Source organism: Cupressus sempervirens, chromosome 6 (genome assembly GCF_028749045.1).
Source record: "Cupressus sempervirens isolate cs-2001-9-10 chromosome 6, ASM2874904v1, whole genome shotgun sequence".
NCBI classification, from domain to species: domain Eukaryota; kingdom Viridiplantae; phylum Streptophyta; class Pinopsida; order Cupressales; family Cupressaceae; genus Cupressus; species Cupressus sempervirens.
The window spans coordinates 632,572,999-632,588,455 of NC_143123.1; the positions used below are offsets into that span (position 1 = coordinate 632,572,999).

The window sequence follows — 15,457 nt, forward strand, 5'->3', positions numbered from 1 at the left end:
ATTTCCATTTTAAAAGCATTTTCTCTTATATTTAGTTATGCATTTCAAATAGTTACACATTTTTTTTCTTTCTAAAATATTTTGTAAATTATAAAATAGATTTTAAATGCTAATGTTTTATATAGTAATATTTGAAACATGGAAGGCAATGCCACCATATTTCAAATATTATAGTGTGAATGACAATGTCGCCATGTTAATGAAATTTGTATTTAAATAATCTTAATACTTAAAAAAAAATTAGACTAAGCACACATTACTTAAATTTCCTTTGTTTCATAAATGTTAGATTTATTTATAAAAAAAAGTTTTTTACATTAATTTTTAACAAATAACATTTTTTACATCATTATTGTAATGCAATGCCACTATGTTAATGAATTTTAATGTTAATAATTTATTTAAATTAGATTAAGCATATATTTACTTAATTTTTTATATTACGTATCTATTTTATTTTAAATTTTTTAATAAAAATATATTGTAAATATTAATGTTGATGTAGTTTGGTTTGTTCTTCGACTCCTTACCTAGTTATAGACTCTGTTGTATTTGTTTTTGTAGCTGTTGTAGGCTAGGTTTTATGGTAAAAATAAGGATTGACTGAAATTGGTATGGATTTAGTACATTATATGGCATTTTGGGCACAAGCCAAAACCTGCTAGTAGGGATAATACAGATAGTTTTTTGAACAAATGATACATTATGTATAAAGGATTCACTAATGAACATGTAGTTTAGTTCTTGATATAAAAATTGGATCTATTTTAGCACCAATAATTTTGATCTTAAAGCAATAAGGTTTTATATACTTATCTGGGTTTCATACCAATGTGTGGATAGCATATCAGAGAATTATATTTCCCTTCTTTGTTTATTTCTTGAACATGCTTCCATTTAGCAAAGGAGTTCACAATGTTGAATGTTTTCCAATAGGTAGATAGTATTTTCTAATTAACATTAGCTTTTGTAGTAGTTAAATGCTAGTAGTGGAATGCCGTTAGTTTAGCTTAGAGGGGATTATGAAAATACATGTCAATCTAAGAATTAATGGTAAACTGAACGGATGGTAGATTGAGGTTCATATATAGTAGACAATCATAAGCATTACATAGTTCTATTTATAAATCTCATTAGTGCATATTGGGATACTATTAATGTACCGATGTTTAAAAACACATATGATTAACGCCCAACATTAGCTAGAGTAAAGTTATGAATTGATGAATGTTAAAATTTGAAGTGGGGTAATCTTGAGTAGGAATCAAATGGAATTACCTCCTACAGGTTTGTTTTGTAGAAACTATTAGTAGGTTGATTAGACGTTATCCTAACATCTTTCTTCTTACCACATTGATTTTGATTACTAATCCCCAATTGGTAGAAAGTTGTGTTTTGTCATGCAGATGCTTAGTAGGACCCTCAAAGATTAAAAGATGGAAGCTTTCCATACTAGTATCCAGATTTCTTTAGAACAAAAGTATCTTGTAAATCTATCATCTAATTATGTAAAACTATAAATGTAAGAGATTCATGGATATTGGGGTATGCCCCCTTTTAAGTCTGTATAATATAGGACTTTGGTCTCGGGCAAGACTGGAGGTTTTCTTTTTCTATTCTTTCCTACCAGTGCTTGTTTGAATGGAGAACAATATAACTTTTTCTATTTTTATATATAATGTAAAGGCTTCGGCCGTTTACTGATAAAAATAATAATAATGTTGATGTAGTAATGTTTGAAAAGTAAAGGCAATGCTATCATATTTCAAACATTACAATTTAATTTGTTCATATTTCAAACAAGTATTTGCCTTAAAGTTATAGTAGTTTAATTTGATAAAGTAGTAAAGATAAAAAATTAATGGTTATACTAGAATAAGTTGAGTTAAATTTAATGATAATATTTGATTAATAATTTTCATATTTTTAGATGAAACTTGTATATAATTTTAAAAAAAAATATTAATTTTTAAATCATTCAATTTTTTTTGGAGAGAGAGAGAGAGAGAGAGAGAGAGAGAGAGAGAGAGAGGGGTAATAGCCAAAGCCTAGATTATTTATTATTATTGTTAAAATTATTATTATTATTATGTGTTAATATTGAGTAGATTTGAACCAAAGATCTCCATAATATGAGACTCACAATTAACCATTGTGTTGTAGGCTCTTGCCTACTAAGTTAATATTTTAATATTTAATTAACATTTTCATGTTTTTAGATAAAAATTTTATACAAAATTTTTAAAAAGATTTTTAAAAATAAAATAAAATTTTTATAATTCAAAATACTTGCTAACTTATCATATTATAAGAATTTTAATTATTATTATTGTATTTAGGGTATTAATTCTTAATTGGAGTAAACAAATTATCAAATATATTTTATATGTTTTATAAGTTGCATCCAAAATATTGCGGTAGTGCTTCCTTGAAATTCGCTCCTATGAGACCTCGATAAATGAGCCAATGAAATTAACCTAAAGTAATTTTAATGATTTTAAAACTTAAAAATCTCATATATAAATATTAGAAAAATTAGAACTTTAAAATAAAAATAAAAATAATTACATATTATTGGTTGAAATAGAGAAGATTAATCACGTATTAAGTTGAAGTGATTACAATAGTATTAGCTTACGACAAATACAATCATCTTAATACTTTTTAAAAATTAGATTTTAAAAAAAAAACTTCATAAATGTTACATTTATTTTTAAAAATAACTTTTACATTAATATTTTACATTTTTTACATCATTACCATAATTTAATTTTATCATTAATTTGTGGATGACAATGTCACCATGTTAATGAAAATTGTATTCTATTAATGTTAATATTTTGTTTGAACTAGACTAAGAATATATTTAGTTTTGTTTTGTTATTTTGTAATTAGATTACGTATCTATTTTATTTTAATATTTTTTAGTAAAAATATATTTTAAATATTAATATTGTTGTAGTAATGCTTGAAAAGTGGAAGGCAATGCCACCATATTTCAAATATTACAATCTAAATGTATCATATTATTTTTAAATTTTAGAAATGTTTTATTTAATGATTGTATTATAACTTTACAATCAAGAATATTTGAGAATTTTTTTTTTATATTAAGGATTGTATTATATCTTTATAATAAAAAAATGAAATGTTTATTTGTATTGTCATAATGTTAAAGCTATAAGATAAGGTTTTCAATTATGAGATGAAAGTAGACGTCTTGTGTAATGAAGAGGGTTTTGAGGGAGCATGGTTCCCTAGAACAATAGTAGGAAATGTGAGTAATACAAAGAGGGCCAAGTTTGTCATTCAATATGACAATTTTATAACATGTGAATGGTCTTGAGATCCTCTTATTGAGGAGATCTTCTATGAACATATTAGATCTACACCTCCAGTAATTAGTTTGCCTCGATATATTCCACTAGACTTTGTTGTAGATGTATTCAACAATGATTGTTGGTGGATATGTGTTGTTGTTGATAGAATTTAATCTCCTCTAAATCAACAATAGTTTTTTGAAATCCACTTTCCTTATACTCAAAGTCCACAACTTATTCTCATACCCAGTTATGTTGAGCACAAGAATGGGTTAAAGGAAGATGGATACTAAAATAATAGTTTTGAATATGTTATTGTTTATTTTTGTATTGAGATCCATTACCTTATTAAAGGGGGTCACTTATTTTTGGATGATTTTGTTATCTTTTACATTGATAATCACTAGCTCTTAAAGGGGACCGTCTATTTTTTGGGTATTATTATTTTGTATTGGAAAATGGGAGATCTTGCTTTGTCATATTTTGCAAAAAATGGTCTTTTAGACCATTTATTTTTCACATGAAGCATCCAATATTCTTATAAATGAAATATTTATTTCTGTAACGTAATAATATTTTGTGTCCTTATCTTCGTGTTCCCATATTTCTTATAAATTTCCCACCTTAATTAATCTTCTAATCTATATTATTTTTTGCTATTATTGTTGTCCTTTTCTTCTTCAATATATATGTTTTTCTATAAATTTATAATATGTTTCTCCCCATCATGGATACTTTATACATAAATTTAAATAGATATCTAAATTTATTGATCTACTTGCAAAAGAACTTGCTCCAATTATTCATTCTACTTGATAATAATAATCTTGATTTGTAATATATTTTTTATGTATATAGAAATATATGTTACTCACTTTACTGTTATTGCCTACTAGCTATGGTGAGACCTAGATTAAATTTTGAAGAAGGCAAGAAGAGAATACTAAAGACAATATCAAAAAGAGCATCATAGACCTCAACAACAACTGAGAGAAATTAAAAGAGAACAACAAAGAATAACAAAAGATCAAGGAAATAGGAAATCCTCTTAGGGAGGAGATCTTCTTAAACATATTAGACCCACACCTCAGTAACTAGTTTGCCTTGATATATTCCATTGGACTTTGTTGTAGATGTATTCGACAATGATTATTGGTGGACATATGTTGTTGTTGATAGATTTCAATCTCCTCTAAGTCAATAATAGTTTTTTGAAATCTACTTTCCTTATACTCAAAGTCTACATCCTTATTCTTGTGCAAAGTTATGCCAGGCACAAGAATGGGTTAAAGGAAGATGTATATTAAAAGAATGGTTTGAATATGTTATTGTTTAATTTTGTATTGACGTTTATTACCTTGTTAAGGGGGATCACACATTTTTGGATATTTTGATTATCTTTTATATTGAGATCCACTAGCTCTTAATGGGGATCACTTATTTTTGGGGTATTATTATTTTGTATTGGAAAATGAGAGATGATGCATTTCATTGTTTTCCAGAAAAATGGTCTTTTAGACCATTTCTTTTCCACATGATGTATCCAATATTCTTATAAATAAATTTTTTATTTCTATAATGTAATAAGATTTCATGTGTACTTATCTTTAGGTTCTATATTTGTTATAAATTTCCCTCTTTGATTAATCTTCTAATCTGTATTCAATTTTGCTATTGTTGTTGTCCTTTGCCTCTTTGCTATTAATTTGCCTTTTAACATATTATAAAAGTATAATATGTTCCTCCTCATTCATGGACAATGTAAAGAGATATCTAAATATCAATCCTTGCAAAAGAACTTGATCCAATTGTTCATTCTACTTGTAATAATAATCTTGATTGCTAATATATTTTTCATGTATATATAAATATATGTTACTCACTTTATTGTTATTTCCTACTAGCCATGTTGAGACCTAGATTGAATTTTGAATTGGAGGAGACAAGAAGAGAATACCAAAGAAAATATCAAAGAGAGTATCATGAGGTTGAAGTTGATGAAAGATCAACCCCACAACTCCCAAGAATCACCTACATGCAAACATTTGTCATGGAAAGAGAAAAGCAAAAGCTATGGAGGTTGGAATTCCCAAATCCACAAATGAGACATTCTTGATGAGCAAAAAGAAATTGATATAATCAAAAGTCAATGAATTATACAAAGAGAGACCATACTTATAAAGGAGATCAAAACCCTAATAGGTAAAACCTAGGTTGCATTGTAATAATTAATAAAAGAATTTATTATCATATGCCTAAAGTTTAGTTGAAGTAAACTAGAGATAATAAGTGACTTAATACTACTATTGAAAGTAAATTTGGGTCCTGACAATAAATCTTGATGAGGTACCCAAGCACAACAAAATCTCTGAAAAGAAGAAAAATAGAGAAAACCACACAGGAAAAACCCTACTCCAAAAAGTGATGGAAATAATGCTAAAAAGAACTAGTGAAGGACTAAAGAAGCCTCCAAACTAGGGAATGTCCTAGAAGATAGGAACAAAAGATGATCATGAAGAACACTACTAAAGCATGAAGCTGCAAACATTGCTAAATTGTTGATTTGAAGAACCTCCACTGTATAGAACATGACCAGGTAGAGAAGACTAAGCCTAAACAGATGATCAATTGAAGATGGAAGGTATCTTCATGGCCTCCAAAAATAGGAATAAAAGAATGTTATATGGTAAATGATCCATCTCACCAAAATGCATAGGTATCCAGAAATTGCAATGACCTAGTGCATATGATCAAATACTGAATACATAACTTACTCCATCAAACTGAGAAAGAAATAGAACCAACATAACCCTACTATGATGCTGAGAGGTATGACACAAACACTAAAACTGAATGCAATATCTCCTAGAGAAAGAAGAAACAAGAACATCGAGAGTGCAAAAGAAGTACTAACACCTATAATGATATGTGTCATCAACCCATCACGAGGCTAATATCATGGAATGAACACTCAATTGACAAGGGAAGATGGTGAATATGGCCAACATGAAACCCCCAAGGTACTTTACAATATAGTGTGAGTACAACAAAACACAAAGATGTGCAAGATCCCAAAATGCAATAGAGTGACACTTTATCTCAGTGTGTTTGTAAAAATACTAGAACAATACTACAACAAGATGTCAATAAAAATTAAAAAAGAGAAATAAGGCTGATACAAGAGATAGTACAACCCGTGACATCATTTTAAGCAACAAAATCGATCCCCAGACATGAAACAACTAAGATACCCACCATACTGCAAAAATGCAAAAAACTAAAAAGAAGGTGCCTAGAGTAGAATATGGGCAAACAACCAGCATCATTGGAAAGAGTACAAAAAGACCTCTCTAATGATATAAAAAATTCTTAAATCAATGATCGGATGCTCAAGATATGTTTCCTAAGGTGCGAAATAGAACTCCTTTCTTTGACATAAAAAACAACCATAAAAAGCACCAAAACTGAAACTAACCTACACCACTTGAACAAGCTCAGAACCAACTTTTCAGCGATATCTTGTTTACAAAAAAAAGAGTTTGGATGAGCAAGTTATGCCAAAAAACCACAGGTATGTCAAAAAAGACCTAGAAGGGCAAGATACAATCACCACCTTGAGACTTGTGCCAAATGTCTCAGGAAATGTATCTACAAGTACCATAAAGTACCTTGGGAAGTGTGCTAGTGTACCAAAATCTATTGCAAGAAATATGCAAGTTCCACACCAAAACTGTCTTAGGAAGCGTGTTATATCCGTACCAAACTTGCCTCAGAAAGCGTGGTAGTTCTGTACCAAAAATGATCTCAAATTTTGAGCCAAAAATCTTGACTTTTCAAGTACCAAAAAACCTCTACTTTTATTAAAAAAATCATAAAATTGTTGCGTCGAGAAACCTGCCTAATTTGGGAGCAAATCTTCTTGCCTCTAATTCCAATTGTGTCCAAATTGGACAAATTTTATATGAAACTAGGGATTTTTGGGTGCTTTGAGCTCAATAGTGAGGTCCATTTGGACTCAAAGTGCACCGAAAAAGGTGACCCCCCAAATCCAATACAAAAAACCCTGAAAAATGAAACCCTCTAAAAGAAAAAACACATATTTGAAAGCCAAGCCAAATATCTCATGAACAAAATAGGGGCATGAAGTTCTAGGGCTTTGATACCATGTTGAAGTTGATGAAAGATCAACCCCACAGCTCCCAAGGATCACCTGCATGCAAGCACCTGTCACAGAAAGAGAAAAGCAAAAGCTATGGAGGCTGGAATTCCTAGACCCACATATGAGACATTCTTGATGAGCAAAAGAGAGATGGTTATAATCAAAAGCGAATGAATTGTGCAAAGAGAGACCATCTTTATAAAGGAGATCAAAACCTTAACAAGTAAAACCTAGGTTGCATGATAATAATTAATAACAGAATTAATTATCATATGCCTAAAATTTTGCTTAAGTAAACTAGAGATAATAAGTAACTTAATAATTAAATCAGTTTGATTTAATTAATAAGAAAATACTTTATAAATCTAATAATAGACATCAACAACAACTAAGAGAAACTGGAATAGGACAACAAAGAATAACAAAAAATCAAGGTAATAAGAAAAGGTATGGAATAAGGTCTTAAGTAATGATTAAACAATTGGAATGTGAAAATCGAGATGAAACAAATGTAGAAAGAAACAATCATCAACGAACTTCTAAATGTCTCCTTTGAAACATAGAGATGCATGAAGTTCAACATCTTAATCCCCAACCAAGTGACACATATAACCACCCAACAATTACAAACAATCAACTGAATGTTGAGAATGAAGGTTCAACACCCATACAAGGTGTGCCAGAAATGCCTAACTATCATCATAACAATTACCTTATTGTATGTTTGTCTATAACCCTAACCCTAACCATTTTCCTATTGCCAAGTCTAACTATAAACCTATCCATAACTCTACCTGCAAATATAATCTAAAACCCTAAACCTAACTCTATTCCTAACTGTAACTCTAATTATAATCCCAAACACCTATCTTATCTTAAGTATCCCCCTAACTGTAGCTCTAAATCTAACCCTAACTTAATAAGTAATCTTGGTCCTAACCCTAATCATATGCCTAACCCCTCACATATCCTAGGTTTGAAACCTTAACTCTACTCTTAACCGTAACCCTGATTTTAATCCTAACAGTTGCCTTATCATAAGTGTGCCCCTGACCATTACTCTAAATCTAATCCTAACTTAATGACTAACCCAGTTCCTAATCCTAACCCTATGTCTAACCCTTCACTTATCCTAAGTGTGACCCTAATCCTAATCTAACCCTACTCTTAATCATAAGCCTAACTCTAACGCTAACCCTACTACTAAAAGTAACCCTTTTCCTAATTGTAATTCCGAAGCCTATCAGTAAGGTTGAGTCCAAACCCTAATCATTAGCCTAACACTTACCTTTTCACAACTTTGACTCTAATCATAACTCAAAATTCTATTTGTTGTAACTCCAAACAAAAGCGATATTCTAACCATAATTGTAATCTTTACCCTATGCCTAAGCGTAGCCATATCCATGACCATAATCGTAATCCTAACACTAATCTTGATTGTAAGCCTAACCCTAGCCCTAAATTTAACATTCATCATTAATCATGTCCTCAAATAAATATCACAATACCCTCTTTGTTGTTAAAGATTATATGATCATTAATTGAATAAATATTGCATTAACCTCTTCATTGTTCAAGATTATGTGATATAATTACATCACTACAACATATATTTTATAATTATTCACAAAGATTTGAAACATTTTAAACTATAATAGAATGCAAAATATATGTAAATATTCAATAATCCCTCAACATTTATATTTAAACCTTATGCATAGAATTTAAAAATTACATAAAATTTTGAGAGAGCACACAAAATCAATCCATTGTTGTTTCCTTGTAATGCTCAGTCAAACGGCTAAACTTGAATATGACCCACTTTTACAGTAAAAAGTATTGAATCCAAATGAAGGATAACCAGAGATTTATAGACAGGTTTAGGCTAGGGTCCTATGGAAGGGAGCTTCCTACAAAATAGAGCGGAAGCTACTTGCTACTTTTTAGGGAATATTTTAAAGGTAGTGGTCCCATGATTTATGATATTCAATATTTTAGCTCCGAAATTTAAGGAAGATGTGCATTTAAAACTATATTTTAATTAAAAAACTAAAATTTAAATTATTGACAAGTGGAAAAAAAACATTTCTAAGCTGGTGGGGCTATTTCCAACACCACCCCTTTTCCCCGTGCTTCCCAAAAATGAGGGGCTTCTACTTTTTAGGAAAAGATTTTGAATAATCTCATAGCACAATTAGATTGGGGTCCCATGGGCACCCGCTTGCTTAAAAATAGAGCAGGTGTTGCTGAGCTTTTATAGGAACATTTAAAAAGGAGCGGTTCCATGGGCATTACATATAAATCTGCTTAAAAAAATTAGCTCCTAAATTGAAAGAAATATTAAAAATATAAATTGTTGTTTTTAGAATTTTTGGCAGGATGATTTCAATTTGGAGGGAAAATAAAAGGTAGGTTCTTGCCAAATGGCAGAATTCTTCCCTAAACAGTAGAGGCTATTTCCAGTGCCCCCCTTGCATCTGCTCAACTAAAAAATAGGGGCTCGTAGTTAATAGGAAAAGATTCCAAATCAAGTTTTAGCCCTCCCAAAATATTATCATGGGACCTCCAGCTCCTTAAATATAGAGCCCAAGCCCCCCATGGGACCTCAAGTTTATATTTTGCTTACAAGATCTTAAAAAATAGAGCTTAAGCCCTCTCATGGGACCGCACCCTTAGTAGGAACTGCGGAGGGGCCCCGACGATTCCTTGCCAGAGGTGGCTTCCACCTGAGGAAGAAAGGCTTGAATGTGCATTCTGATCACGAATTCTCTCTTTCAGACAAACATCATGAGAAACATATTCAAATAATTTGAGTAAAAAAAACAGAAGTGATGGCACTGGCAGCTTTAATGAGGGATTCAATTTACAGAGCTGCACAACGTTCATATGCACTCTTCTCTACTATTTCGTCTTCTTCGTCGTTCTTCTCTTCCCAGCACAGGTTAAAGATGGCCTCACTTAAAAAAATCCTTAAACCCTGTAAAAACCCTGTTTAATTTCTTACATCGGTTTTTGACTTCAGGTACGAGTTACATGGAAGAGGACAGGCCTGCAATGTTTTGGAATCCGTGGAATCTAAATACACCAGGTTTTATTTTCCATTTACATTTTGCAATGGAGGATATCGAAACATGTCGGGCATAAGGAGCAGAGTAGAGAAGAGAATGAGGCGAGAAACTGGGAGAACTCTCAGAGAAATTCGCAGAGCTAAAAAATTGAGGAAGAAACTTATGACTGAAGAGGAGCGCCTCATTTTTGGCCTCAGAAGGGTATGCGACTATTTGAGTTTTTTCTCTTCTATTAGGCCTTAAATTCGATTTCATTCTGTTGGGATACTTTGTCTCTTTATAAAATTAAATTTTTAGGCTTCGATGGTAGGTATGAAGGTTATTATGTATGCTACTTATACCGTCCTATCAGTGATTTGGAAACTGTAAATATCTTTACATATGTCTTCGACCATTCAATTGGGATGAAGCTCTGGAGGTTGGTACGAAACTCCACTAAATGATTTCAAGCCCCTGGGACACATACTTTAAGAAAAGGCATCGCACATCTTATTCGTCCAGTTTACACTACAGACATTTTCACCATTTGTTTGCAATTCACTAGAGAGCCACTGCTATTTGCAATTCATTAACATTTATTGGATATAACTGCATTCATTGTATTTGAAGTCGTTCCGGTCCATTTGTCAATTTATTTCTTATTTCGGAATATCTTTCTGGCAAGGTTTGTAACCGTTTCAGAACCACCAAAATATTTCCTCGGACATCCAGTTGTGGTTATTAGTTTTCTGGAAACCCCTGCAGCAGTTTCGGCCATTTCCTAGAATTTTCTGTAAGTTTCTTTAATCGAAACTCAACATTTTATAATATTAACTACATTTTCGCCACTGTTAACAAGGGTATGTATGAGTCTGTTATAGAGATAATTTTTTTTTCCAGACATTTATGACATTTTCATTACTGTTCCCGTCTATTTCCAAAATTTTGCCATTTCCTTAAGAAATCTACTTCAGTAATTCCGGACGTAACTTTCCTCAATTTCAGTTCATATGTTACGGAAATTGTCAAGTAGCTTTTCAATTTTCGTTTCAACATACCCAGGTCTATTATTATTTGGATTTCTTTTTGCAGGGAGATAAACTACATTTTCATCCATCATTTTTTGCACTGTATGTTTATTATTTCTAGCAAAACATGTCACGCTAAAGACAACTAAACCATCTTCTAGACTTCCTCCCAAAGCAGTTTGAGATTGGGTAATTACCAATTAGCTTAGTGGTGACATGAATTTAACAATTGGAGTATTTTGAGGATGAGGTTTTAGGACAAGTATGGGTGCTGAAGCAGAACAAGCATCACTATATAACTGGATATTTACTTATTGCTTCCACTAATCCTGTATGCTTAAAGATGGGCTTTTGCTTGTCAGATTTGTTCTCATGGAAGACTGAAGCCCTTGTTGTCAATGACGTTGTGTCTCAGTTCCAAGAAATGCAACAAATAAATAACATGTCATGTTTCTGAGGACTGCAAGCCATCTGCCATGTGAGTGACCATTGCAGATGGGGAATTAGTTTCAACATTCAAAAGCTACACATTTCCAGCTTGGAGCTTTCTGAGCTTTTCTGTTCTTTGCCCTTGCACTATCCATGAACAAGCGGATTCCTCAACTATTATCTATGGCGGCTAGAGAGCTTAAAGGATACTTTGTGGGTGGTTGCTCGTACTATGTGTGAACTGGAGCATGGCGCAATCAAGTCCATAAGACTAAGCTCTGTTCCCTTCCTCTCAATTGACTATTGCATACCATAGGCATTTTCGCATGGATGAAATTTAGAGGACACAAGTGGTTGTGAATCCTTGAATGGGACAAAATGTGCTTGTTCTTGGTGTCATAGTTTCCTTGCCATGCAAAGAGAGCCTTAATAAGTTTTGAAGATTTAGCATCATATACATTTATAAGGTTATTTTAGCGTTTTATATAATTGGGCTATTTATACGAAGTTAACAAAATGTTATTAATCTGTGTGTGTGTATTGCATTCTTAAAATGAAGGTAGTAGAAGATGCTATTGTGTTCAAATATTTGCAGCAGTCTCTAATTTCACAAACAAGATACATGTATGCTTATAAATGCAAATGCTTCACTTGTTTTTTTAATATGTCTACGGTGAGAGTGAGTCGCAGACTACCTCAAGGGAGCGCTGGAGGTGGGAGGTTGGGGTCGAATGTACCCTTTGCGAGGCCTCAAAACCCAAGTGTATCCTAGCGTAGAGGAACCAAGCGGCTGCTTTGTGCCCCAGGTTAGAGACACTGGCATGAAGAAGGAGGTGATGAGCTGATTTGATGCTTGCCTTGATGAGAACATAAGCTGCAATGTGTGGTCCTGAAGCCGCAAGGCCGCCTGGAGGTACAACGCAAGGCACTGCTAGTTGGTGCAACCAAAGAAAGAGGCAAGTGACTTGCATCCCTTGAACATGCAATAAAACCTCCCTTTGATCTCATAGTAGGTGGGGTAACAGAAAATAAAGTGCATCTCATCTCCCGCCACACATGAGGAGCAAAGATAACTGGTCTTGTCCTCTCTGCCAATGTGGTGGTCTTTCTGAATGCAAAGCCTGTGTGAGCCCACCTTGAAAGAGCCCAAGGAGATGCAGAGTGTGGGTCCAGCGATAAGTGAGGTACCGAGGGCAAATAATAATCCCATCCTGAATGTCCAAAAAGTACTCAGCATAAAAGACCATCCTGAGATGGACCCCTTGGGGGTTACTCCATGTCGTGATAATATACTATCTATAAATGCCAAGTTTGTCATGATCGTTTAGCTCCTGTCGAGAAGGGAGGAGGTGAGCAGGGGCATCGAGCAAGAACTAGAAGGGGGGAAGACGGTCCATCTCAAGCCCCACCAATCTCAACAGCATGGAAGCCTAGGCATACTAGCAACAAGTCCTGCTAGTGGAATCAATACTTATGCTCCTCAAAAGAACAATAGGCTAGATAGGAGTATCTGGGGCAACCCTTGGCCAAGCTAGCAAAGCCTTGGAGTTGATAAAGGAACCGAACCAAATCGAAGATAGCCCCAAGCCTGAAAGGATGCTCCCCAAACTCAGCCAAAATGATACTTTGGGGATTGGACTAATGGCACTTGATGATGCGCCAAAGGAGCAAGATTTGAACTCTCTCAATTGAAGCCCAATCTGACTCTAGGAGAGAGGGTCCCCACACCATAGGCCCATAAAGCATGGTTGGTCTAACTAGGGAATCTAGGAGGGACATCTTGGATGTGGTGTCTAAAGCATCGTCTCTCCAACATAGCTAGGGAACCAAGCTCCACATTAACATGGGGTTGCATGAAAGGTCTCATATTGAAGTAGGGACCAGAGAACTTGACCCCCAAATAAGTATAAGATGAAGTATTCTCAATCTCCTCGGCCTGGAAAAGGAATTGGAGATGTGAGGTCTTCAAGTAGTTGAGGACCATCACCTAGGTCTTGCCTAGGTTTACAACTAATTAATGTAAGTCGAAAAAGGAATCCAAACCGTCAAGAAGCCGGTGGAGACACTCCGAAGAGGAGGCCATAAAAACTACATTATCTGCAAAAAGTAGATTGTGAATTAGGACCTGATGTAAGTAGAAATCGTTATTGGGAGCGAGAAATCTCAAAGGGAGGCCTTGAGCTTGTTGATGCAAATGCCAAATAATGTGGGAGAGAGGCAGCCCTGCTTCACCCCAATGGTGCTTTGAATAGGATTTGAGAAACCTTGAGCAGTCCTAAATCTGCCCATAACCCTCTGGCATAACCTCATGATAGCTGTTGAGAGAATCTTTGGATCCCAATGTCTCTGTCTTTGGAGTAGAGTTTCCCTAAGGACGGAATCAAATGTATTGTGAAAGTCCACAAAGCAGCAATAGACAACAAGGCTATCTTAATCTTTTGTTTGCTTCACCATGAAATGGAATTATGTTTTAGTGCTTAAAAATGGCGTGTCATACTTTTCTCGACTTCCAGTAAGCTTTAACTTTGCAATGGTAGAGTGGCTCCCTTTTCTAGGATTCCCTCCTATAATTATCTTCTTTATGAGAAGTTTTGAAATCTGTGTTTATTACAAAGTTTTTTAATCTTTGGCTGGGTGTGTGTCAAACGTATAGTGCTTTTTGGATTGGCTCTTCCAATTTTGCTGGATCCAAGGCGCTCATTGTGCTCTTGACTGATTCTTTCCATCCTTCTATGAATAGGTAAGCCTTTCTTGAGAGATTTCCAATGCTATGGCTGCCATCCTTTCGAATTCAGTTGTAAACTTTTCCACTATCCCTTCTTGCTTAGGTTGGAATCAATTGTTTGAAGTCCCATTGTGGGTCTGTCCTATCATATCTTTTTATAAGCTTTTGTGTGAACTCATCATAACATTTCATTTTTTGGTGACCTTTGGTGATAATGCCATGATGCCACCATTCATGGATTGCCCTTGTCAAGTGAAGCACCACAATTTTAATGGCAGTTTCTTCCGTCATAGTGCTTAATGAGAGATAGTTGTCTTACTTTTGCACCCATGTACGTGTTGCAATTCTTTCCAACCCTTCAAATTAGGAAGGGTTATTTTATTCACTATTTCTTTTAGCTCTTTATCTTGTGATGTCCTTTTCTTATTAGAGGAGGCTTTTATCCTATCATCACAATAATCCTTAAAAGAGATATACTTTCTAAGCTCAGGGTTAATTGTAGAGTATGCCTCTACAATTTCACCAATATTGTTCATTGGAGGAGTGTCCAGCCCTAGCTAAGAAGGATGGCCTTGCCGGTCTAGGATTTGGTATCCTAGGAGGGACATTATTATTTGCAGAATGATTAGAGTTAGTATCCCTTTCATTATTACTCTTGTATTGAATGACTTGAAGGAGGAGTTGATTTGTTTTTTTATTCCTCTCATTTTGCTCCACAAGGGCTTGGGTGTGTTTTTTAACATGAA

The 15,457-nt window shown here is 33.6% G+C and overlaps 1 protein-coding gene across 1 annotated transcript in view; it reads left to right on the forward strand.

The window, feature by feature from the left end:
• Positions 1-10,139: 10,139 nt before the first annotated feature.
• LOC149553821 (RNA-binding CRS1 / YhbY (CRM) domain protein) overlaps positions 10,140-15,457 on the forward strand; it is a 69,348-nt gene continuing 64,030 nt past the window's right edge. Inside the window, exons 1-2 of the mRNA XM_089789178.1 lie at positions 10,140-10,423; positions 10,505-10,751. Of these exons, the coding sequence (XP_089645304.1) occupies positions 10,314-10,423; positions 10,505-10,751 (357 nt within the window). The 5' untranslated portion in view covers positions 10,140-10,313. The remainder of the gene's footprint in view (positions 10,424-10,504; positions 10,752-15,457) is intronic.